Below are 27493 nucleotides of genomic sequence, written 5' to 3' on the forward strand. Positions count from 1 at the left end.
TCCGTGCTCACCCACCATCCGTGCCCCTGCCTGTTCCCCAACCCCGTCCAACACTGCCCCCTGTCGCCCCTGCCCGTGCCGCCAAACCTGCCCATAATTGACTCCTGTCGTCCCAACCCTGTCCACCCCCACCCACCAACCGTGCCACGACCCCCGTCACCCCCCCGCCCCAACCTGGCCGCCCGAAACCCTCCCTGGGGCAGCTGTACTGGACAACAACAGTAAGACTGTTGCTGTCTTTGGGTGGGTGAGTCTCCAAAATAACACACACACGCACACACAACTTTTTATTGCTACTTTTTGATAGGTTCCGCCTTTGCCCTGTATAGGACAATGCTGGAGAGATTATCTGGGGAAGCGGGGTGGTTTAGGGGACACCCTTGTGTAGAGCTCCAGGGAAAGTATGGAGACAGAGAGAGAGAGAGAGAGAGAGAGCAAGGGCGGTCAGTCATTTGGAGATGGTGCCTGGGCTTCCATTGATGTCCAGGACTGTTCTCGGCAGAATTTCATTAAGCCAGGTTCATTTTAATCATTGTAAACAAAAGACGCAAACTGTGTTGAAACACCTCTTTGATGTAATGTTTCTATCGGGATGTTGAGATCTTCGGATAATCTGAAATTCGGATAATTTATATTTGGATAATCAAGGTTCCTCTGTACGCTGATCATAACCCATTGACATTTGTGGAAAAACTTAAGGACAAAAATGCCAGACTGTTTAGATGGAGCTTGTTGTTGCAGCCATTCAATTTGACAATTGTGCATGTGACAGGTCGCGAAAACATAATTGCTGGTGCGTTATCAAGGCTTGAATGAGAAACGGAGGCATTTGGTGGCAGGTGTGCCACGGCCTGAAATTGCATGTGTTTGTGCATGTTTGTATATGTATAGTTAGGAAAGTGTACATGTGTGTTTTAGACTACTAACCAGTTTATTTTGAAGGATTTTAAAAAAGAAGCCATCTTTTGATATTGATGGTTCAGTTTTTTTTAAGAATGGGAGGTGTCACAAAGCTGTTCCTTTCCTCAAGGATACTGTGTCCTTGATTTTTTTTCAGAGGGATCGTAAATGTGCGGGCTCTGATTAGACTGGTTTGGTTCAGAGATTAAAAGGATTTTGAGAGGCCTTTTGTTTATATGTAAACAGATGAGACTTCATGCCCAAGTAGTCATATTTTAGAAGCGATCTGTACAATAAAAGGGGAGTGGTCAGTTCTCTAGCTGAGTAGTTCAGTCCATAACCAGTTGGGAGTTCAGCAGTGGACTGTGTGAACAGGCTCTCTCTCCTTCTGCCCTTCTAACTTCAATCTGTAAGCATCTGTTCCATTTTTTGTAAAGTTTTAAGGGGGTTTGCTTATTGGGTCTGTTCGGAACAGCATAATTAAGTCTAGCTTGGATAGACTGAGTTCTGTAGGAGTTCTTTATTCTGTTCTTTGTGTTTCGTTGTGTAATTTTGTGAAAACATTTTTGTCTGTTTTAAAACCTGGTAGTCAACCCCGCTAACTTACTCCAGTTAATTTTCATGTCTGGGCTGCCTGCTTATGAATGTTTTGAGTGGTGTAGCCTAGTCCATAACTGAGGTGAGCACTTGGGTGATAGTGACCACAATTTGGTTATGTTTACTTTTGTGATGGAAAGGCGTGGGTATAGACTGCAGGGCAAAAGTTATACCTGGGGGAAAGGCAATTACGATGTGATTAGGCAAGATTTAGGATGCATAGAGTGTGGAAAGAAACTGCAGGGGCTGAGCACAGTTAAAATGTAGAGCTTATTCAAGGACCAGCTACTGCGGGTCCTTGATAAGTATGTTCAGTTAGGCAGGGAGGAAAATGTTGAGCGTGGGAGACGTGGTTTACTAAGGTAGTTAAATCTCTTGTCAAGAGGAAGAAGAAGGCTTATGTTAGGATGAGATGTGATGGTTCAGTTAGGGCGCTTGGGAGTTACAAGTTAGCCAGGAAAGACATAAAGAGAGAACTAAGAAGAGCCAGGAGGGGACATGACAAGTCTTTGGTGGATAGGATCAAGGAAAACTCTAAGGCTTTCTGTAGGTATATCAGGAATAAAAGGACTACTAGAGTAAGATTAGGGCCAATCAAAAAAAGTAGTGGGAAGTTGTGCATGAAGTCAGAGGAGATAGGGCAAGTGCTAAATACATTTCGTAAGTATTCACACTAGAAAAATATAATGTTGTCAAGGAGAATTCTGTGATACAGACTACTGGATTAGATGAGATTGACGTGCATAAGGAGGAAGTGTTAGCAATTCTGGAAAGTGTAAAAATAGGTAGGTTCCCTGGGCCAGTTGAGATTTATCCTAGGATTCTCTGGGAAGCTGGGTTGAAGATTTGGTTTTGATCTTTATGTCGTAATTGTCTACAGGAATAATGCCATAAGATTGGAAGATAGCAAATGTTGTTCCCTTGTTCAAGAAAGGGAGTTGAGACAATCCTGGAAATTATAGACCTGTGAGCCTTACTTCGGTTATGGGTAAAGTGTTGGAAAGGGTTATAAGAGATAGGATTTATAATCATCTAGAAAGGAATAATTTGATTAGGGATAATCAACATGGTTTTGTGAAGGGTAGGTCATGCCTCACAAACCTTAATGAGTTCTTTGACAAGGTGACCAAACAGGTGGATGACAGTAAAGCAGTTGATGTGGTGTATATGGATTTCAGTGAGGCATTTGATAAGGCTCCCTATGGTAGACTATTGCACAAAATACGGAGGCATGGGATTGAGGGTGATTTAGTGGTTGGCAGTGTGTGGTATCAACCATATAATGCTGCCAATATGGCAAGAGGGCCAACAAGGAGTCAACATATTGGGCTCGAGAAATAGCCTGAAGTTATTTCTGGTGGCCAAAGGTGAACTCTGAGATGGAGGAGAAAGGGATTCATGTAAATCCTGTGCATTAGTAAGGAAGATGCCGCGGTTGTTGCCCCTTCACACATAGGAATGCCCTCATTCACCATGCCTACAGATTCAGATCAATTTCACAGGATTAGTCGAGGCAGATGTTACTAGTGACCTTGTGGCCTGAAGTGGCGGCCACAAAGTCAGTGTCAACAGAAGCAAAAATAGATCAATTGGATTAAATAGTTGCTAGATTTGGGAAATCTGAACAAATTATGAGTGACAATAGCCCATAGTTTGTGTGGCAAGAGTACCTGGAAACTCATGGACCAGCTCCATATCACCCTGTGACAAACAGAGAAATATGTGTAAACCTTGAAACTGGCCTTAAAGATCTCACAGTGAGGTTGGGGATCGCTAAGATGGTGACTCAACAATTTTCTCAGCATGTACAGGAACATACCACATGACCACCCAGTGCTCGTCAGGATCCTAAATATTCAAATGCCAGCTAAGAACCTCATTTGACTCACTGTGGCCAGAAGAGGCCAGAGTGCTGGTAGAATGAAATCAAAAAGGACAGATAGTCATAAGGAAGGGAACCTCAAAGTTGAGGGCATTCATAAAAGGAGAGACCATATTGATAAGAAATGTATGTTTGGTAAAAAATGATTCCCTGTCGTGGTGGATGATTCCTTAAACAGAAGTGTTGTCATATATAATACAGATTAGAATTGAACTGGTATGGAGGAAACATACGAACCAGCTGGAGAGATGACCCGCAGAATACTGAACCAGTCCAGATGTGACTAGTGATGACGACCATGTCATGTGTCTCCAAGCTAGGATTGGCCATATCCAAGGAGGAGACAACAGCAGCTTCATCGGGTAACAACAGCCAATCGGAGAGGGATGTATCTGCAGAACAACAGGAACTTCTGGAAGCACAGGACACTACACTGGAAAAAGTTCTTGATGAGGAGACAAATTCCCAGGAATCACTTTTCCTCTGAGATCATATCCGTGTAAATTACAGAGGGTTTGTTTTCTTTTGCCATGATTTTTTTGTTTTGCAAATTTCCTGACAATTTACACATGCTAGCTACAATGCCTGTATAACAGTAAGAATTGTTTGATGTAGATATATGTTAAGGGGAGTACTGAAATAAAAGAGGGTGTTTTATTTACATAGTTGGGTATGTGCTACCTTTTTAAGACAGCAGGTTAGGTGACCCAGAGGCAGAAGAGGGGGGCAGTCTAAAATTGATTGTGGACATAACCATAAATTTGATGGGGAAGCTATTGGATGTGGTTTACTTGGACTTGCAGAAGGGCTTCAATAAGGTCTCAAATAACAGATCATGTCAGCTTAAAGCGCATTGAATTAAGGTGCATTGCTTTGACATGGATCGAGAACTAGTTGATATCCAGATGCCTTTAAATGTTGGAATTGTACCAGTCTCCACAATTTTCTCTGGCAGCTCATTTCATACACGTACCACCCTCTGTGTAAGAAACGTTGCCCCTTACGTCCCTTTTAAATCTTTCCCTCTCACCATAAACGTATACCGTCTAGGTTTGGACTCCCCCAACCCCAAGAAAAGACTTCATCTATTTATCCTATCCATGCCCCTCTTGATTTTTATAAAACTTTGTAAGGTCACCCTTCAGCCTCCGGTGTTCCAGGTAAAACTGCTCCAGCCTATTCAGTTTCTCCCTATAGTTCAAATTCTCCACTGCTGGCAACATCCTTGTAAATATTTTCTGAACCCTTCCAAGTTTCACAACATCCTTCCGATAGGAAGGAGACCAGAATTGCATGCAATATTCCAAAAGTGGCCTAACTAATGTCCTGACTATATATATATTAACTATTTAGATGAGGGAACTAAATGTAATGTCTCCAAGTTTTCAAATAACACAAAGCTGGGTGGGAGGCTGAACTTCTGAGGATGATGCTTCATTGTAATGTGAACACATTCTTGAGTTTTGATGTGAGGCTGGATATGGTGGGACTTTTTTCACTGGAGCATAGGAGGTTGAGGGGTGGCCTTATAGAGGTCACAAAATCATGAGGCGAATAGTAGGGATTTCAAAACTAGGGGGCAATATTTTAAGGTGAGCAGAGAAAAACTTACAAAAGACAAGCACCTTTTTTTTTTACACAGAGTGGTCCATGATTTGACCTCGAGGTCTGGAGGGTTTGAGGTATAGGGAGAGGCTGAATAGATAAATGCTATTTTCCCTGGTGCATCAGAGCCTGAGGAGTGACGTTATTGAGGTTTATAAAATCATGAGGGGCATGGATAGGGTAAATAAACAAGACCTTTTCCCTTGAGTGGAGGATCCAAAACTAGAGAGGATAGGTTTAAGGTAGAGGGGGGATCCCCTGAGGGGGACCTTTTTCATGCAGAGGGTTGTGCATATGTGAAATGAGCTGCCAGAGGAAGTTGTGGAGGCTGGTACAATTACAACATTTAATAGGCATCTGGATGAGTATATGAATAGGAAGGATTTAGAGGTATATGGGCCAAATGCTGGCAAATAGAATTAGATTAATTTAGGATATCTGGTCAACATAGACCAGTTTCCGTGCTGTACATCTCTATGACTCAATATGTGGAGTCAATGTCCAGAAGAAGTAGTGAATATGAGTACAGTTACAAAGTTTAAAAGACATTTGATTAAGTATATGAATAAGAAAGGTTCGGAGGGATATGGGCCAGGTGCTAGCAGGTGAGACAAGTTTAGTTTAGGATTGTTGTAGGCACGGACTGGTTAGACTGAAGGGTCTGTTTCCATGCTGTATGACTCTATAAGTTGAGTGAGTAGGCAAACACATGGCAGACAAGTATAATGTGGATAAATTTGAGGTTATCGACTTTGATTGAAAAAATAGGAAGGTAGATTATTATCTGAATGTTGATATATTGGGAAAGTGGGAGATGCAACAAGACTGGGATTCCTTGTACACCAGTCAGTAAAAGTAAGCAAGCAATGCAGCAAACGGTGAAGATGGCAAGCGGTATGTTGGTCTTTACAGAGAGAAGATTCAAGTACATGAGCAGAGATGTCTTGCTGCAGGAGTATCATTTGCAGATTTAGTCTCCTTATCTGGAGAAGGACGTTCTGGCCATAAAAGGCATGCAGCAAAGGTTTACCAGACTGATTCCTGGATGGCAGGACTGGTGTATGAACCAGACTGGATCAGTTAGGACTATATTCACGGGAGCTTAAAAAATTGAGGGGTGATTAAATCGAAACCAAAAAAGTTCTAACAAGACTAAACAGGGTAAATCCAGGAAGGTTGACCAAGAATCCAGAAGCAGGGATCATAGTCAAATGATGTAGGATTGGCCATTTAAGACTGAGATGAGAAATTTGCTCACCCATGAAAGTGGTGAGCCTGTGTACGCCTTAGCTACAGCAAGTTTTCTTTGAAATGCTTTCAAGAAAGAGTTAGATATTGTTCCTACTGTTCAGGGGATCAAGTGTATAGTGAGAAAGCAAGAACAGGGAACTGAGTTGGATGATCAGTCATGATCATATTAAATTGTGGAGTAGGCTTCAAGAGCCAAATAGCCTAATCCTGCTCCTATTTTCTGTTTCTGATTAGGCAGATGAAATCACAACCACCAGTGTTGGAGTAATTAAAATCAGGAATGTGCAAGATGCTGGAATTGGAGTAACATAGAGACACTTAAGGATTGTCAGACTGGAATAAGATATAGAGAGAAGGACATATGATGACTTCAAAGAATTTGAAAGCCATGAGGATAATTTTAACATTGAGAAGTCGTTGGACTAGGAGCTGATGTAGGTCAGAGGGCACAGAGGTGTTGGATGAACAGGACTTGGTGAATGTTAGGATCTGAGCAAATCAATCAACTCAAGTGTAAGGAGGATCGCAGGTCAGCCTGGAGAGCACTGAAGGAGTAAATTCAACAGCTTAAAGCAGTATAGATGAGTTCCAGTTACAAATGAGTTGACGTAAGACTGAGTCAGTGAAAATCATGGAAGTGGATGTAGCTAATCTCGATGATGGAATATATATGGAGTCAAAATGTCATCTTAGTGTCGCCAAGCTTGTCAATTATTTGGTTTAGCCTCCAATAATTACTAGAGTTTGGAATGGAACTGGTCACTAAGAACAAAATTTGTGGTGTGGTCTGAAGACAGTGGTTTTCCAAATACTAAATCAGAGGAAGTCTTTGCTGATCCAGTATTGGAAGCTGGTCAAGTAGAATAACAAATTGGAGGAAGTGGAGGAGTCAAGTGTGTGATGGTGAGGTAGATATGGATGTTATCAGACATATATCCAAAACCTAATATCATGCTTCCTCTTGGCAACGTTATCCAAAAATATTTTAAATATGAAATTGGAAAATGGCAAGGATGAATCCAGAGGTAACAATAAAGGATTGAGCAGAGAAGCTCTAACAGTTAATTCCCTGGTTATGAATGAATAGATCCAAATGGAACCAATCAAGGGCAGCTCTATGATGTTAGTCAATTGTGTCAAAGCCTGCAGACGTGTCAGAGGATAAAGTGGGGTCCTTTTAGCAAGGTTCTGTGACAGAGAATAGACCTTTTGACTTTATAAAAGGTTATTTTGAGTCAGTGGCAAGCATGGAAAACTTTCAAAGGGAGTCAAACATAAAATCCCCACAATAACAGGCACAGCATACTCACAACTTTGGAGGCAAAGGGAGGTTGGAGGTCACAGGCACAGAGGGCTCAAGCATGACGAAACAGGGCTCAAGCATGTTCTTTTTGAAAAGAGTAGAGATTATGATTGACTTAAAGGGACAAGTACCTTTTAATCATATGTGTTAGTAGAAGGTCAGGAATGTGAGTTGGGTCTTTGACAGTTTGTTAGGAATAGAGTCAAGGGAATGGGTGATGGCCCTCATGAGCAAGATAAGTTTAGAAAATCCATATGGGTAAAAGGTGAGGAATATATTAAATTAATTATTTAATTAATTTTTTTGAACTTGCTTTATTTAAATTTTAACACAGTCTGGCTATTAAATTTCAATCAGCTTTAATGGGTGCATTATCCATGGTAATGCATCTATAAATCAGAGTCCACTGCCAACTAATCAACACTCCAATTATGAATCCCACTGCAGTCTAATGTTGGTTTTCTAGTTGAGTTTTTATTCTTGAAATATACTGGTGTGTGCAAGGTGAAAAGTTTCTACCAGATGCATTTTTTTTCATCAATACTGACTTGACCTTACTCTCCAAATAAACATATTCAATCTTGGGTTCTACTGACTGAAGCTAAATTTGATGCTGATGCCCAGTAAAAGGGAGGTAAGTTAATATCTTTTTGGAAACAGTTTCTTACGTATTTGAAAACTAGCATTGGCCAAATATCCATGTATCTTGTAAACATCCATGTTAAGTCTGATCTCTCTGCTACAGGAAGGATATTGTGAAACTTGAAATTCTTCAGAAAAGATTTACAAGGATGTTGCCAGAGTTGGAGGGTTTGAGCTCCAGGGAGAGGCTGAATAGACTGGGGATGTTTTCCCTGGAGCATCAAAAGCTGAGGGTGACCTTATTGAGGTTTATAAAATCATATGGAGCATGGATAAGATAAATAGACAAGGTCTTTTCCCATGGGTGTGGAGGTCCAAAACTAGAGGGCATAGGTTTAAGGTAAGAGGGGAAAGATTAAAAGGGATTTAGGGGGTAACTTTTTCACACAGGGTGGTGCATGTATGGAATGAGCTGCCAGAAGAAGTGTTGGAGGTTGGACAGTTAAGTATTGGGACAAGTAGTTAAAAGTGCGCTTAAGGAGGCCCAATTTATGGTAATTTCAGAAAAAGAAAATCCATACAAGATCACAAAATTTCAATGCAAAGCTTACAAAATGTTGGTGTTCCACTATTGCATAACTTGGAAAGTGCAGTACCTGTAAAGTAGGCCAAGTGGTTTTGGTTAAGTGTGGTGGAGTTTTATGGAAAATCATTCAACGCAATACTGAACGATTTCTCTTATTGCAGATGAGCAACGGTCCTATCCAACTTCATATACTTGCATATTGGAAACATTTCTAATTAGATAAAACTGAATGCGATGAGTATTGGTTTGAAGGTTCAGCCCGCATTTCAACATTAAAATCGTCCTATTTAAAATCTCGACTATATATTAGACACTTTTCTGTAGAGATATTAAAGGATCATTTAGAGTGGACAATATTCAACAGCGTAGGTTCTATTTTGAATGCAAAGCAGATCAAGGCGGAAGATGATATTGCAAAGGAATATTCAGTGACATCCATTTAATGACCTTTTTAATTAAGTTTCCATTATCTAGCGAGACAGTCGGGAAAATGCTTTGGAAATATTAGTAGAATCTAAAGAGATTTTAAAGAGTAAAAGGAAAATACATGAGCATAATTTTGAAAATCGATCAGTTTTACTTCCATTTCCACACACAAGAAATATTGAGGAAACATAATTGCTGTTTTTGATTTTACGAATAGCGTGTCCATAACTGCTAAAGTCCTCGCGTTGACTTGACAAAATGAATGTTAATAATTGATTTAAATTCCAGTTAAGATCGTAATCAATATATATTGTTTCAATTTAGAAAACAAGCCAGACATCTTCAATCATCAGATTTGCATTTACGAGATAATTAAATTGTCGATATGTTTGTAAGCTTTTAGAAAACCCATCCTTAATAATTTCTTGATTATTTCTTGAACACAAGGTTTTCGGGGTTTGTAAATTAGTCGTTTTAGAAATAACGGACCCGACCAAGTAAACAAATACAGGGTATTCAACTCATCGATTCCTTTTTCACCATTTATGTAAATGATTGTGTGCATAGGATTATTGCATGTTCTGATTTCGATTTGGTGAATTCAACTAAATCATTTCGGACCTGTAAGCATATTGCAGAATAGGTTTGGTCCGAACCTGCAGGTACATGTTTGGCTTTTGGGTGGCTACAGTTAACGGAAATGATAGCTCTGTTTTAGACTTGGATCTGTATAGAATAAACTTTTTCTTGCATTTTGAAATATTGCATGAAAAAGCTTTGACTCTTTCTTTCGTGAATAATATTGCACTGTTAATTATCCATTGATCCATTAGTTCGGTTTCAGTGGTTTAGCTCATTTTAAAATTATTGCGTACAAATTTATTAAATAACTAATTACATGAATTGTAAAATACGCCGGAAATTAAAATAATAGCAAAAAAAACTTAGTCAACACCTTCGCCAATCATCACCTATTCTCATGCAAACCAAAACACGGCGGATGCTGGAAATCTGAAATAATTACTGAAAATAATAGAAGTACTAGACAGGTCTACAGAGGGGGAGTCGAGAGTGTGTGGTGCTGGAAAAGCACGAAGGTCAGGCAACATCCGAGGAGCAGGAGAATCGACATTTCGGGCTGGAGCCCTTCATAAGGAATGAGAGGGGGGGCAGTTAACAAGTCAGTTCTGTGAACGTTTAACATTTGTACTACGTCTATTACTTGGTTGGAGTTTAATGTGTGATCATTCATTTGAAATCTGTCTGAATAGAATATTTTACGTCTTGGTTCCATACTACTATTAGCTATAAAACTTAGAAACTGGTACTGTTACTACTTGGACATATTCTCGCTATTGTTAAATACATTGTTAAAAACGCTATTTAAATACAATGTAAAGCGTATAAAATACTTCAGCAAAAGTAGTGATTCAAAAAATGCCAACCAACGAAAAGTAAAGAAGGACGACTAAAAGCTTGGTCTGCAAGGTAGATGGCAAGCAGCTTATTTGGGAAAAGAGAGAGAAAGGAGTTCTGGAGGTAAATTTAAGTGATTAGGGTCTCGATGATTGAAGGCCAGGCACAAGTCGAGGGATGAAGATTTTAGGGAATGTATAAGATGCTAAAGAAAGAGTTGTCAGAAGTTTTCAGGATTGGAGAAGAGGGTTGTGACCAAAGGGGAAACTGAACACCAAAATGAGAATTTTAAAATCCAAGAATTGTCTCACTAATGTAGATCACTGAACAAAGGCGTGACGGGAAAATGGAACTTGGCGTCAGTTAGGATAATTTACCCATAAACGGAATTCACGAAATTCAGACTGTTCAGGTTGTATATACTGTTCCCAAAAAGTGGAAAAAAATTCCCAGTGTCTGGAACATCTCAAGCAACTTTAAACAAAAATCTACGGACCGTGGCTTCTGATACTGAGTTTTCTACTCACACGCCAAATCGTTTATTTTTGTCGTGTTATTTTAGTTTGAATAAAACACTCAAACTTCTGCGATTTCTTCAATATTCTCGGCCTCAATTTTAGTCCTTACCCAATCACTTTTTAATTCATCCCCTTTAATCCTTTTTGATCACTGGCAGTGTGCTACGTTATAAATGTTGACCCTTTAATTAGTTTAAAACATATGGCGAATGCTAAATTTGGTTTTTAATGATACTGCCAGCTGAATCTGTGCGCCTCTACTACATGAAATACAGCTCCTTTCTAATGGAATCAACAGCCTTTACACGTTTGCCTTTTGCACCTATACACTAGCCGAGCTGCCAACCTTTGTCTTGCTCTTGAAATAATGTTCCAACGATAAATTCGACATAATATTTTTAAATTCTGTATTCCACGTTTTTGTTAGCTAACTTGATAAATATTTTTCTTGTTAATAAAAGTTAGATCAGAATTCGCACATTTGCGTTGAAAAGCGTTTGAAATTGCGGCTCAGATTACGAGCTGTAGCAAGTGTAACCTCACACTTGGACGTTGCAGTTCCTGGGGGGAATTATAATGGAGTGGTGCGGTACGGAACCCGAGAATAAGCGTGCGGCTATGGCCGTTTGTATCTAGGAAACGGGCCCGGTCCTTCAGGAGTGAGCCGACCCTGACAGCGGCCTCCACCCGGGGAGGCGCCGCCTGATATTGGGATGCATTTGGCTGCTGGAAGTGTTCAAGGGGCAGCCGCCATCGCAGTACGATGTGGCGGACAGCAGTGCGCCACCAGCTCACCGGGGGAGAGAAGCATATTCTGCAGGTAAATATCACCCCAGCACCGATGCGAGGCCAAGTCAGACCATTGTACATCTGCATTCCCTCAGAAAGAACAATGTATTCTGCTTTTTGATTTCCTTTGTGTTATCACTCGAACAACGATTCAGGCAACGGCCTTTATGTAAGAGACTCAGCACCAGGTCTGCGACCTCCTTCAGCTTTCCAACCTGATAAATATTTTATAACGATCAAAACGTGTGTGTAAAGCCAAATTTTCTCGGAATACAAAGGTTGCGATACAATTCAGAAGTCATGTCAATCACTTCGTTTATTCTGTTTGGAACAAAACTGCAGTATCTAAAATGAAAGGTCTATATAAAACGAACCGATGGTAATTGTTCAGTATTTAGGGTGTGAACCTTATTCTATTGATGTTAAGGAAAGGATAGTTGTACGTGCTGCTGTGTTCCTTGCCCAGCATGTTAGAAAAATAATCTTGAATTTAATTTGTAGAAGTACTCCTTAAATGATACCCGATTGAAAAGTATTATTTCATGACTTTCGGAGAGCATTTCGGCCCATCTGTAAGTGCACAACCTCTCCGAACTATCCACTTCACCCTATTCCCCATATTATTTTAATTTCAAATATAAAACATATGATAAATTCTAATATAGTCATTGTTTCTTGTCCAGACACTTTAATATTCTAACAACTTTTCTTACCAATAATAATCATTATCATCAGAAATAAAAACAAAGTGCTGGAGAAAATCAGCAGGTCTGGCAGCATAGAACAATACAGCGCAGAACAGGCCCTTCGGCCCTCGATGTTGCATCGACCTGTGAACTATTCTCAGCTGGTCCCACTCCACCTATTGAGAAACGCTGGGAAGAATATTTAAAGGGTCCAGAATAATGCAGGTTATGCTGAGAAATGAGGTAGAATAATGTACAATGTCTGCTCGACTTGGTCATCTAGTACTGCTTTTTTGAGCTAAGGTGTCAAGGTGAGATTCTCACCGGGCAGCGTGAGTTGTCTTTTAAAGAGCGTTGTTGTTTGTCAACAACCTTAATAACTGTACATCTCACCTCATTTGATATACAGTTTCCTATCCTACCACAGGCTGTGAACAAACCAGATGTAGAGAATTTATGACATGGAAGTCAGAGCAAATATCTTGTGACTTCCACTCACCACTTGTTCAAAAGGACCTCTGTGGGACACCAGGCACGAACATCTCAGGACATGCACCGTGGGCACTGGTCACACACAGCCTACAGACATAGGCTTCTGACATGTGACTAGAAGAAACCCCATGGCATACATCTAAACCACTTACAGTATGCTTCTGCATTTCAAATCTGCACCTTTGGGTGCAACAGCAACCACCATTGTAATGCAGCAATAATGACACTTTGTGGTCATGGACATGCACCCAGTTCATAGACTGAATCAGGCTGCAACTCTTAGCACTCACTTTGAGACCACTTGGTTGCTTAGAGAGTCCCTGTCTAGCCTTGCCCTGCCCTTTTGCACCTTGCTAAAAATCACACAACACCAAGTTATAGTCCAACAGGTTTAATTGGAAGCACTAGCTTTCAGAGCGCTGCTCCTTCAGGTGGTTGTGGAGACACAATTTATAACAAAAGTTTACGGTGTGATGTAACTGCAATTATATTTGAAAAAGACCTGGATTGTTTGGTAAGTCTCTCATCTATTAGAATGACAATGTTGCTTTTGCAACTTGCTCTTCACCCAGCGATACTAGGTTTACAGAACTGCTGTATTGCCTTGTCATTTATTGCAAACATAAAACCAGGAATTTTGTGATGGTTATTAGCAGTCCTCAGTCAAGTCAAGGGACTTAGACTTTGGTTAGGAGGTCCTGGTACAGTAGGTTAAGGGCAGCCTCCGACATCTGTCCATGTGCTTAGGAACAGCTAGTCAGCTGCTCAGAGTGATCAGAGTTAGGACCCTCTCCACGTAAAGGGTGAGCAGCTGTATGTCAGGCAGTCCATCACACATCTTGACACTTGCTGCCCTATTGTGGGTGGTTTTTCTCCTGGAATTAGAGAGAAGCAGGTAATAAGGGAGGGTTAAACTTGAGTGGCACAGCTGTTATTTTTGATGCAGATGGGGAACATGTCCCGGACAAGTGAGAGGACAGTACAGAGGGCATGTATGGTTAGTGCCATTCAGGATCGAAATGGGAGACACCAAGTGAGGGAAGATTTGCAAGTAATAGGTGAGTGTGGTTGAGCATAAATCTTAGTGAGAAGTGGATGCAAAAACAAAGTGAATGTGAAGTATCAAGAGATGGTGGTAGCAGTTAAGCTGGTGGATTGGATCATTGACTACCTACAGTGCTGTGCATTCCTCGAGGGGGCGGGGGTGGGGGCTGAGACTGAGACTGAGACTGCACTGACCCTAGTGGCAAGCTTGAACCATGGTCTCTCATCCTGGCCTTCACTACCAGTCCAGGGGAAGGAGGACATCCTACATCTGCATCACCTTATCCACCAGGACCTCCTTGCCCACAACAGCATGCCAGTTTCTCAGTGTTCCATGTCTGGGGCAAATAATGTGCAGGGCATTTGCAGTCTTTCAGTGCTTGTCCAAGTGCACAATGGCCTTTTAAACGTATTGGTCGGTGCTAGTGATACTGATTAATCCTGGGTCATTCTGACAGTGAGATGGTTCAGGTACAGCAAGTACTAGAATGGGGCTAGAATCAAGACAGGGTGTACCATACTGTTGGGCTAGGTTGTTAATGAGGTGGATTTTGTTAGCTACAGCAAGAGATTTCGCTGAACCTTGTTTGACAAAATTGAAACACTTGATACCAGATTTAAAAATGTGCTCAATTTTTAGCTACAAAGGTTTCAGAAATGGAGATTAAATATGCTTATTTTTGAAAATAATTAACAAGAAGAAAAATAAGGTTATATAAATATATTAATAGTTCAAGTCCAATGTAAGTACTCTTCAATGATAGGTACAACTGCTTTAGGTATTGATTCCTTAAATGTCAATGGCTTTAGTTTGGCTTAAGGTACTGTAGATTGATCATGCTGCAGGATCTAATGGCATTTAAACCTGAATGGGAGAGGTACTCTGGGAGCTATTAACTTGGCTGACAAATAGTTCTTTGAGAACTGGACTAGAGGGAAGTCAGGACCCCAATTCTTTTATATGTTCATGGATTTTGGCATCATTGATAAGGAAAGCATTTATTATCCATCCTTAAAATCCTTGTGAAGGTGGTAGTGAGCCTCTTTCTTCAACCATTGCCATCTCTATGGTGTGGGTACACCTATAGTGCTGTAGGCAGGAAGATACAGGACGTTCATCCAGTGACAGTAACAGAATGGTGATATATTTCTAAGTCAGAATGGTGTGCAAGTTGGAAAGGAATTTACAATTAAAAGTTTCCATGCTTTGGCTTCTTATCATTGTAGACAATAGAGATTCAGAGTTCAAATGATGCTGTTGAAGAAGCCTTGGTAAGTTGTTGCAATACATTTTGTAGATGGCACACACTGCATCTGCATTGTACTAGTGATTGGAAGTGACTTTTTTTGATGGTGTCGGTTGAGCAGATAACTCTCCCCTCAAAGATGTCAAAATTCTTGAATGTTGTCAGAGTTGCATTCATTCTGGTAAGCAGAGAGCATTCAATCACCCTTTCAACTATACCTTTGTAGATGCTGGATTGGAGGTGACTTAATCATTACAGAATACCTATTTTCTGATCTGCTTTTACACTGACAACATTTATGCAACTAGTCAGTTAAGTTACTGGTCAATGGTGATCAAATATTAATGGAATGATTATGATGGAATATTGTCAGAAGGTGGTTAGACTCTCTTTTGTTGGATTCAGTAATCACTTGACACGTGTCATACATGTTGTTACTACTTATCAGTCCAAGTCAAATACTGTCTGGAAATTTTTGCTGCCTTTGGAGCCTTAAAAATTTGGGTCTTTGAACAGTGCAATTAATTGTTGACTGTCATTTCCCTTAAATATGCTTATTTGAATATTCTTTTTGAGGTTCACTGATATGCAGAGTAGAGTTTGATTTTTGTCAAAGTTTATCTGGGAACTGAGAGCTTTTCTTTTTCATCTCGGTTTGCTAGAAATAAAACTTAAATAACCTAGATTTCATATTAGCAATAAACCCTAAATGTATATATCTTTATAGGAATACCATTTTTAATAAAGAGATACATCAGTAAGAATAGCAAATTGGCTTTTCAGAAAGAGGTTTATGTTCCTTTTTTTAAGCTGATTATAGTGATCAATAAGCCCACAACTCCTGAACTCATCACAAAAGTTAAGATTTTATGAAAGATTGCACAATTTTGCATACTATCAGTCTTTTAAATCAAAGTTTACAGAAAACGTGGACAAAGTTTCTACACTTAACAAGAATTGCCAGTTATTACAAATAAATATATACTAAGTGAGGCAAACAATTCTGAATCATCAACAGTTAAGTCTATTAAAACTGTAACCCCTTTATAATGTCCACTGTACATATACATACAGACACGAGGTTTTGGAGAGAAAGACTGAGATGGGCGTTCATTGGTCCCTGTTCATGTTGTTCATAGAGAGGATTCTATTGGCCTGTCAGCCATTCTGCTGTTTGAAAACATATGTAGAAGGAGAATCATTTGTTTTCAGAAGTGTGACTAGTTCACTTACCGGTTGAGCGTCGCAGCTTACAACAACTGCTGAAAGAAAAATAAATTGGCTTTAGGCTGTAGTTGTATTTTACTGCAGAGAAAAGAGTTTCTGCCCCTGTGGAGATCCAAAGGCTTGTCTCAAACATTCATATCCCTCCAAGCTGTTCACTTGCCTGGGAACCAATCACATAGTTGTTGACAGGCAGAGGGCCTTTTTCATCGATAATTGGTCACTAATCTGCAGACTAATCATCTACTTGATACCAACCAAAGTCCCATTGTTACACACTCACTGGCTCACTTCACCTCACCTGTAACCAGACTCACATTACTGCTTGAACAAACCACTGTGTAAAAAGCACTTAACAGTGAGTGCCAAGTTATTTTAAAAATGCTGAAAATGTGTTGCTGGAAAAGCGCAGCAGGTCAGGCAGCATCCAAGGAGCAGGAGAATCGACGTTTCAGGCATGAGCCCTTCCTCATTCCTGAAGAAGGGCTCATGCCCGAAACGTCGATTCTCCTGCTCCTTGGATGCTGCCTGACCTGCTGCGCTTTTCCAGCAACACATTTTCAGCTCTGATCTCCAGAATCTGCAGTCCTGACTTTCTCCTATTTTAAAAATGCAGCAATCTTTCAATGATCTTTGATTTTTAAAAGCTATTTTTGCATTTCAGTCCACATTCAAAGACACAGAAAACTATTAATGTACACTTTCAGAATTCCTTTATATTGCTACTAGAGATGATTTTATTATTTTGGGTTGGCAGTCAGATATGTTGTCTGAAAGGAAATTAGTTGAATTCTCAGATCATTAGTAGGTGTAGGTTGGCAAAGGACTGCTCCTTAAGGAAGCCTCACAGAACTTCAAGTTGTGACAATTGCTGTTCACTACCTATGTAAACTGGACACAACTGGACTACTGCATATAATTTTGGTCATCCTGATATAGGAAAGATGTTATTAAACTGGAGAGGGTACAAAAAAGATTTACAAGAATAGGTTTTTTTTCCCTGGAGCATTGGAGGATGAGGGGTGACCTTATAGACATTTTATAAAATCATGAGGGGCATGGATAGGGTGATTAGCCTAAGTATTTTCCTAGGATGGGAGTGCAAATTTAATAGCATAGTTTAAAGTGAGGGGGAAAAGATTTTAAAAAGGACTGGAAGGTAACTTTTTCATGCAGAGGGCGGTGCGTGTATGGAAAGAGCTGCCAGAGGAGATGGTGGAGGTGGGTACTATTACAACATGTAAAGGACATCTGGATGGGTATATGAATAGGAAGGGTTTAAGAGGGGTATGGGCCAAATGTTTGCAAATGGGACTAGATTAATGTGGAATATTTTGTTGCCATGGATGAGCTGGATCAGTCATTCCGTGCTGTATGACTGTCTTCTTAGTCACGTATTCAAAAAAAATTTAATCAAGTTTTTGAGACCTGATTTCCCACACTCATACTGTTTATCCTTAATCAGTTCTTGCCTTTCCAAATGCATGTAAATCCTGTCTTCAGAATTCCCTCCAACAACTTAGCCACCAACGATGTTTGGCTCACTGGTCTGCAGCCTTTCTTAAACAATGGTATCACATTAGCCAATCTCCAGTCTTCTGACACCTCACCTGTGATTATCAATGATACAAATATCTCTGCTTAGAGGCCCTGTAATTTCTTCCCAAATTTTCCACAATGTCCTGGGATACACTTGGTCAGATTCTGGGGAATTATCAACCCAATGTGGATTTTTTTTCAAGATATCACTATTTATTTATTTCCTTGAGTTCCCTAGCTTCCATGTCTTCTATCATTGTAAATACTGATGCAAAATATTTGCTTAGGCTCTTGTACAATGTCTTTGAACTCTCATTAATCTTATCTACCAAACCTATCTCATTGTCCCCTTTTCGCCAGCCTGATTGCCCTTTTAAATGTACTCCTTTACTCCTCAAAGGATTCACTTGATTCCAGCTATCTATACCTCACATATGCCTTTTTCTTGACCAGAGCCTCAATATCTCTAGTCATCCAATGTTCGCTGCTCCTGCCAGCCTTCCTCTTCACATTAGTAGGATCGTGTTGCACATGAACTCTCATTATCTCACTTTTGAAAGCCTCCCAGTTACCAAACATCCTTTTACCTGTGAACAGCCTTCTCCACTCAATTTTTAAAAGCTTGAAAGATCTAATTTTGTTCTTGATTGTATGGAAATAGATCAGAGGGCCTTTTGTAAACACAAAAATCATGAAAAACAAATTAAATTTAGATTAACTGTCACTTAAAGTACTTCAATCAAGACATAGATGGAATTTTATTATGTTCCTATTATTAATTGCCAATGTGTAATTCTCATTCAAATGTGCAGGTTTTATTGCAATCTGGTAAGGGCAATATTAAAGCAAAAGGTGATTCCTATATTATTAAATAGCCCATCACAACTCTGGGTCCTGGACTCAAACAGGTCAATGGTTATGTACTGAAAACACCAGAATACGGTTAGTAGCTATCTGTCACTTATTTCTAGAGAGAACAGGAGACCGTTGGAGACTCTTTATAAAAACATCAGAACAAAATAAATGCAGAAAAATGAGAAGGAAGATGTTTTTCGTAAGGAAGATTGGATTAGCTTTAATGCCACAAATAACTATAATTTTAAACTTGACATAATTGAATACTCCTTAAAGCTTCATAACACACAAGGATAGAATTTTTTTGATAGAAGTCAAAATATATCTATTGCAGCATTATCAGTTGTCAAAATTTCCTCTTCTGGCAAAGTTACAGGAGATTCAAACCACAAATGTAGCACCTGAATTGACCCCTATATAGGAGGAGGCAAGAGCATAGTGGTATTTTTTTCTTGGACTATAAATCCGGAGGTAAAAACAATGACTACAGATGCTGGAAACCAGATTCTGGATTAGAGTGGTGCTGGAAAAGCACAGCAGTTCAGGCAGCATCCGAGGAGCAGGAAAATCGACGTTTCGGTCAAAAGCCCTTCATCAGGAATAGAGGCAGAGTGCCTGAAGGGTGGAGAGATATTTGAGAGGTGGGGGGTGGGGAGAAAGTAGCATCGAGTACAATAGGTGAGTGGGGATGGGGATGAAGGTGGAGTGGATAGTGGAAAGGAAGATAGGCAGGTAGGACAAGTCATCAGGACAGTGCTGAGCTGGAAGTTTGGAGCTGGGGTGAGGTGGGGGAAGGGGAAATGAGAAAACTTGTGAAGTCTACATTGATGCCCTGGGGTTGAAGTGTTCCGAGACGGAAGATGAGGCATTCTTCCTCCAGGCATTGGGTGGTGAGGGAGCAGCGGTGAAGGAGGCCCAGGACCTCCATGTCCTCGGCTGAGTAGGAGAGGGAGTTGAAATGTTGGGCCACAGGGCGGTGTGGTTGATTTGTGCGGGTGTCCCAGAGATGTTCCCTAAAGCGTCTGCTAGGAGGCGTCCAGTCTCCCAATGTAGAGGAGACCGCATCAGGAGCAACAGCTACAATAAATGATATTGGTGGATGTGCAGGTAAAACTTTGGATCTTTGGAAGGCTCTTTTGGGGCCTTGGATGAAGGTGAGGGAGGAGGTGTAGGTGCAGGTTTTGCGATTCCTGCGGTGGCAGGGGCAGGTGCCAGGATGGGAGGGTGGGTTGTTGGGGGGTGTATAAATCCAGAACCTGGGTTTGAATTCACACCACAGTAAAGGGTGGAATTTGCTTCAGCAAAAAAAACTGGAATTAATAGTCTAATTTGACCAGGAAACCATCCTCACTTTTTACTAAAAACCTTCTGGTTCATAAATATCCTTTAGGGAACAGAAACTGCTGCCTTTATCCGGTCTGGCTGAAATGTGTCTTCAGACAAACAGTAATGCAATTGAATCTTAACTGCCTTCTGAATTGACCTAGCAAGCCATTCAGTTGTACAAACCTATAAACAGTCTCAAAAAAAGAATGAAACCAGGTGGATCATCTTGAATCACTGAAAACACCAAATATAACAATGGCAAATCCAGCCCTGTAGATCCAGCAATGTCTTTGTTACTAACAGCTAGGGACTCGTGCCAAAATTGGGAGAGTTGTCTAAGAGACTAGTTGAGCAACAGCATGATTATAGTTACATTCATGGAACCATATTTTACAATAACCCAGACATGACCATTACCCTCCCAGGATATATCCTGTCCCACCAGAAGGACAAACCTAGCATTGTGGTAGCACAGTAGTCAGGGCATTGCAGGTGGTGAGGGAACTAACAAAAGGAAAAACCTACTTTACCTCATCCTCACCAATTTCCATGCTATATATGCCCTTTTCCATGACGGTATCAGTAAACATGACCAATTCACGTCTTCACATTGAGGGTATCCTGCATCAGGTGTGGCACTATAACTATCCTAAATGAAATGGACTTAGAACTGAAAGACTGCAAAACTGTACTCTCAACGCAATCTGCAAATCATGGCCTGGCATATTCCCCACTTGACCATTAGCAACAAGTCACGGGATCAGCATTGACTCTATGATGAGTGACTAAGCCAAGGAGCAGCACCAGGCACACCTGAAACTGAAGTGTCAACTTGATGAAGCCAAAACAGGCCAACTTGCCAAGCAGCATAAACAGCAAGCCATAGACATAATGGGGAAGCCCAGCAAATTAGTACAAACGTTAAGGTTGAACTATTTGAAGCAATATTCAGCCAGAAATGTCACTTGAATCATCAATCCTGATCTCTTCCAGAGGTTCCTAGCAACACAGATGCTAGTTTTCACTCTGTGATATCTAGAAATGGTTGGAGTCACTGGATATTGCAAACATTATGGACCCTGACAACACTCTGGCATTGTACTGATGGCATGTCCTCCACGTCTAGCCAAGTTGTTCCAATATATATAAATCTGGTATCTAACTGACAATGTGGAAAACCACCCAGGTATGTCTTGGATACAAAAAGGACAATAACCCCAACCTTATCACTGCTGTCTACTCTTGAACATCAGTAAAGTGATGGTTGGTGTAATCAGCAGTGCAATCAAACAGTTCTTGTTTATCAATAAACTGCTCACTGATGCTCAGTTTCAGTTTCTTCAGAGCCACTCAGTTCCTGACCGAATTACAACTCTTTTTGAAAATGTAGACAGGAGAGCTAAATTCGAGATGTGAAATGGAATGATAGGCCCTAGAATGGTGGGATTGTTTATTGAGAAAATGTTGCAGAGAATGATATTACATACAAGAGCTTGAATCCAGTATCTGGATATCACAGAGTGAAAACTAGCATCTGTGTTGCTGAGAATCTCTGGAAAAGTTCAGGATTGATGATCCAAGTGACATTTCTGGCTGAAGGTTGTTTTAAATAGTTCAACCTTAACTTTTGTACTAATTTACTGGGCTTCCCCATCATGTGTATAGCTTGCTGACTAGACAAATTCCACTCATACTTTTCAAGCCATAATTTTATTTCAGTTCACAGACCATAAAATTCAACTCTGATTACGACACACCCAGTTCTTACCTAATTAACCCATAATTTATAAATATCCATCACCTGTTCCCTGTTCCATTAGGATTCTGTTATTCCTTCAGATCTGACTAGAAGTCCCTCCTTCTCCAGCCTTATTCTGTGTCTAGCCCCATCGCTTCTCCTCACCTCCCTGCCCTGTTCTAACCTGTCCACCTTCCCATTCACCTACCCACTCCGCTCTTTCCACGAACAAATCAAATCACAGTAACCCCCTACCTGCACTCGTCACCACCACCCCACCTACCCTTCCCCACCCTCTCCCTCTATTTACTTCTCGGCTCTCCTCCCCCTCCCCAGTCCTGATGAAGGGCTTTGGGCCAAAACATTGACTTCCTTGCTCCTTGGATGCTGTTTGACTTGCTGTGTTCTTCCAGCTTCACATCTATTGTCTCTAACTTCCAGCATTGCAGTCCCTTTTTTTATTTTTAAATACATTTCTATATAGAAATAAAATGTACAAAAGGATAACACATCATTGTTTTAATGCATGTTTAAGTTCCGTTTGTTAGTATTTATAACAGTTTGTTTTAGAACTTAGTACTTTATTCATAAAGCAATTAGTTAGCCAACTGCTGCTGTCCACCTATCTCAATTTGGAAATTTCCCCATTCTCAAGCTTGTTTTTAAAACAGCAATATCATCACTGTTTTTGAATCCTGCATTTCATTGAATGCATGTCATTCCATAGTGACTTATTATTGATGTAGTACTGAATGGGTACTGCTGCTGAATCCCTTCATAGAATTTCTTCTAATATTTTCATCAAGAAAAATGCCATATCCACTACCACTAATTTCTACCACTAAGATACTGTTTATTAATCTTCAGCTCTTTTTAGCTTCACAAGCTAAAGTGCAATACTTACCTCCCTTGAAAGAAAAATTATAAACTCTCCTACAACTGAGAATCCAGTACTAAAATGAATACATTTCATGTTCTTGGCATCACCCATTGATGGAAATTTCAAAACATGCTACTTTATCACATTGTTCAATGTTTTATTCACCTGTATGTTTTCTTCCATTTTGGATTTTTTATTTTTGTACTCAACTTGGAACCCTCAAAATTGCTTTGTTTGGATGCCCAGCCAATATAGCTGTCCATTTATACTGCAGAATTCCTCCTTTTGTAGTTTTGGAGTTCACTATATCCTTTTGTTAGTCCCTGCTTTAACTAACAGCAAAGAGCTAACTTTTGCCAAATAAGTTTGCTGATGCAAAGCGACTGTTGACACATATTGCCTGACTTCAAATCCAGTGTACGTGAAAGCCGCTGAAACTTAACTACAAGTTTAGTTTTTTTTGTTTAAACTTAACTCTGACAATATTTTTAAAGTTACTGCTTCCACTCTACTAAGAAATACTCTTCTACATGCATTATAATGCTTTCAGCTGTCCCTCGTGGTACCAGTAAAATAGGGCAGGGTCCTTTTGAACTGGAGATAACTTAGTTTTAATAGGATAGAGAAGTACCAAGGTCTAGAGGCATAGTTTACACCATAAACACAATTATTTCACCCCCAGAATGCCCCACTGAATTTGGTTCCTCTTCTGGAGGGTGAAGAAATACTCCCCTCGACTTGATCTTTCTGCAGAAGTGTAGCTTTAATATCAATTGATCTACATTCTCAATCATTTGTTGTGAACAGTTGCAAGATAATCTACATGATTTATTTTCCTGCCATATATGATTCTACTCTTATATCTTGGTTTCCTATTTCTTCTTCAAAACCTTATTCTCTTAGCCTTGCTTTAGCCTTACATGTCCCATCAGGAGATGTATTTTTTTCTACGCATATCCACCTATGTGATATCGCAATAAACCAGCCCTATGGCATGTCTGTGTATACTCCAAATTCTCTGTCTTTAAAAGCTGCCAAACAGCAAGAATTACATTAATTTATCTTCTATTTTATTTGTAGCACTAAGATTTCCTGACTTTTGTTCCTGATGGCATTCCTGGTCTGTACTGTACTCCTTGATCTTATTAAACTATGCCTTCTGTCTTGCTTCTATCTCTTTCGGGAATGTGCCAGTTTGATCTCTCTCTCCTATTAAAAGGGTACCTTTTCAAGATTTGTATTCTCTTTCTCAGGCATGTCCTCTCCCAGAGCCACTTTCTGATTTACTATGTTTTCCCTCCTGTCATTTTCATACTTCATATTTCCATGGGCCTAATCTCCTGCCCTTCATCATGTACATTCAACTGGTTGTTATGTTTTCCAATGGTCTTTTCTGTTCTGGTTATCAGAGTTGCAATTATCCACCAACTATACCTTCTTACCATCTGCATGGAATTCTTAGTGTGGACAGCTCATGTTAGTCTAGCTGATAATTTACTTTGGCTAGTCTGCCAAAAGTTTCTGAATCATTTCCTCTACTACCACAATTTTTTTCAAATACCCTGTTGCTAAAGGAATTACTGTTGGCATTTTCATAATGATTATGTTCATGTTTGTACACATATAATGAAATTCAACTTTAGCCAATTTCCTCCATTTCCTTGGTTGAAATCGCTAAGGGCAGACGTGCTAAAGGCCATGATAGGAGTCTTAAGTATTTCTTTCAATTCTGACATCCATCACATCACTTCCACATGGTTATTGCATTCTTCATCGCTTCTTCCCACGTCATTTACTTAAATGTTTAACCTTTTGGATCTCAGATAGGTAACTTATCTTTTGTAGGTATACCACAACTGATTTTTTTGTCTTTTATATTTCTGCCCCTTTAATATTAATTACACTTAAATTATTTAGTTAAGAAATGTTATAGAGTAAGAGAGTCCGTAAGCATGGAGACAGGCCCTTTCACCCAAACTGGTCCATGCTGATCATAATGTATATACACGCTCACCACATTTCCCTGCACTTGGCCCGTATCCTTCTAACCATTTCCTATTCATGTATTTCTCCATGAGAAATGCCTCAACCACTTCTGCTGGCAGCTCATTCAATATGTGTACCACCCTCTGTGTAAAAAATTGCTCCTCCAGTTCCCTTTTATTCTTTCACCTCTAACTTTAAGCTGATATACCCTCTCATTCTTGATTCGCCAACTGTGAGAAAAAGACTGAGTGCATTCACTCTATCTATGTCTCTCATGGTCTTATACACCTCAAGCTCCCTCCTCAGTCTCCTACGCTCTAAAGAAAAATGTCCCAGCTTATCCAATCTCTCCCTCAAACTCAGACCATTAAGTCCATACAGTATCTTGTAAATTTCTTTAGCACTCTTTCCAGTTTACTAACATCCTTCTTGTAGCAAGGTGACCAAAACTGAACGCAATACTCCAAGTGCAGTCTCACCAATGTCCTGTACAACTGCAACATAACTTCCCAACTACTAGACTGAATGCCCTGACTGATGAAGGCCAGTATGCCAAAAACCTTCTTCACTGCCCTTTCTACCTATGACTCCACAGAGAACCATGCACCTGAACTCCAAGGTCCCTCTGTTCCACTACACTCCACTACCATTCACCATGGAACTCTTACGTTGATTTGACTTTCCAAAATGCAAGACCTCATACTTATCTATATTAAACTCCATTTGCCATTTCTCGGCCCACCCCTGGGTGATCAAGGTCCGGCTGCAAGTTCTGATAATCTTCCTCATTGTCCATGATACCACCTATTTTAGTGACATCTGCAAACTTACTAATCATGCCTTGAACATTCGCATTCAAATCATTGATATAGATAGCACACAGGAAAGGGTCCAGCACCGATCCCTGAGGCGCTCCACTAGACACAGGCCTCCAGTCCGACAACCATCCTTCCACTATTACCCTCTGCTTCTTACCATTAACCTAATTGTGTATCCAATTTGCTAGGTCCCCCTGGATTTCACGCTTCTAACCTTCTAGATAGTCCTGAAGAAGGGTTACACCCGAAATGTCGACCTCTCCAATTCCTGATGCTGCCTGGTATGCTGTGTTCTTTCAGCCTCCTGCTTGTCTACTTTGGATTCCAGCATCTGCAGTTTTTTTGTCTCTATCTAACCTTCTAGAGCAGCCTACCATATGGAATCTTATCAAATGCTTAACTGAAATCTACATATACGACATTTACTGCCGTGCCCTCGCCAAACTTCCTGGTCACTTAATCAAAGAATTCTAACAAATTTGTGAGGCATGATCTCTCACTCTCAAAGCCATACTGACTACTCCTAATCAAACTTTGTCTTTCCAAATGCATGTATATCTTATCCCTCAGAATCTTGTCAAATAACGTACCCGTCACTGATGCTCAACTTACTAGTCAACAGTTCCCAGATTTTTCTTGCTGACCTTCTTGAATAATGGCACAACATTTGCAACCCTTCAGTCTTCTAAGACCTCACCCATGACTAACGATGATGCAAAACGTATCAGCCAGGGCCCCCGCAATTTCTTCTCTAGCCTCTTGCAGTGTTCTTGTATATATCTGGTCAGGACTAGGAGATTTACCCATCTTCATACATTATGATACATCCAATACCTCCTCTACTATGATATGGACTGTCCCCAAGATATCACCACTAACTTCTCCAAGTTTCCAAGACTTCATGTCTTCCTCCATGGTAAACACGGAGGAGAAATATTCCTTGAGGACTTCACCCATCTCCTGCAGTTCTACACATACACATACACTTTGGTCTTTGAGGGGTCCTAATCTCTCTCTAGTTATTCTTTTTCCTTCAATACACTTAAAAAAAACTTCTTTGGAATCACACTAATCTTCTCAGCCCAGGCTAACTCATGCTCCCTTTTCACCCTCCTGATTTCCTTCTTCAGTAAATTCGTATTCCCTGTATATCTCCAGGGATTCCCTTGATCCAAGCTGTCTCTACCTGAGCCATGCCTCCTTTTTTCTGGTCAAAGCCTCAGTGTCTTGACATCCAGGGTTTCCTATTCCTGCCACCTTGCGCTTCATCCTCACAGGAACATGAACTCCAACTGTCTCACTTTTAAAGGCCTCCCATTTGCCAGAGGTCATTTTACTTGCAAGCAAACTACTCCAATCAACCCCTACAAACTCCTGTCTAATTCCATCAAAATTCGCTTTGCACTAATTTAGAACTTGAACCTGTGGGCCAGTTTTGTCCCTCACCATAACTATTTTTAAATTAGTAGATCTATGATCACTGGTCCCAAAGTACTCCCCCACTCTCACCTCCGTCACCTGTCCTGCCCTATTTCACAAGAGTAGATTGAGGTTTGCTCCTCCCCAAGTAGGATCCTCTATATACTGCTTGAAGAAATTTTCCTGAGCACACTTTACAAATTCCACTCCATCTAAGCCCTAAATGTTCTGGCAGTCCCAGTCTATGTTAGGAAAATTAAAATTCTTGACTGTGTTAACCCTATTGCTCATGCTAGTCTCCCCAGTCTCACTGTATATTTGTTCCTCTAATTCCTGTTGACTATCCAGGAGCCTATCATGCAACCCAATGATGTCACCATCGTT

The 27493-nt window shown here is 40.3% G+C and overlaps 1 protein-coding gene across 5 annotated transcripts in view; it reads left to right on the plus strand.

Moving 5' to 3' along the window:
* Window positions 1-27493, plus strand: part of LOC122551441 (zinc finger protein Helios-like) — a 229577-nt gene that overhangs the window by 57508 nt on the left and 144576 nt on the right. The window contains exon 1 of one of the 5 annotated variants that reach the window (XM_043693354.2): window positions 11426-11886. The exons of 1 other annotated variant lie outside the window; for it this stretch is intronic. In XM_043693354.2, coding sequence (XP_043549289.2) covers window positions 11830-11886 — 57 coding nt within the window. In that variant the 5' untranslated portion in view covers window positions 11426-11829. Of the gene's footprint in view, window positions 1-11425; window positions 11887-27493 lie in introns of those variants that run through there. 3 more of the 5 variants (XM_043693353.2, XM_043693361.2, XM_043693355.2) reach the window with 3 other exon arrangements.

Source organism: Chiloscyllium plagiosum, unplaced genomic scaffold, assembly GCF_037043375.1.
Source record: "Chiloscyllium plagiosum isolate Xiang-an unplaced genomic scaffold, Cpla_swu_hap1 HiC_scaffold_7, whole genome shotgun sequence".
In the NCBI taxonomy this organism is placed as follows: domain Eukaryota; kingdom Metazoa; phylum Chordata; class Chondrichthyes; order Orectolobiformes; family Hemiscylliidae; genus Chiloscyllium; species Chiloscyllium plagiosum.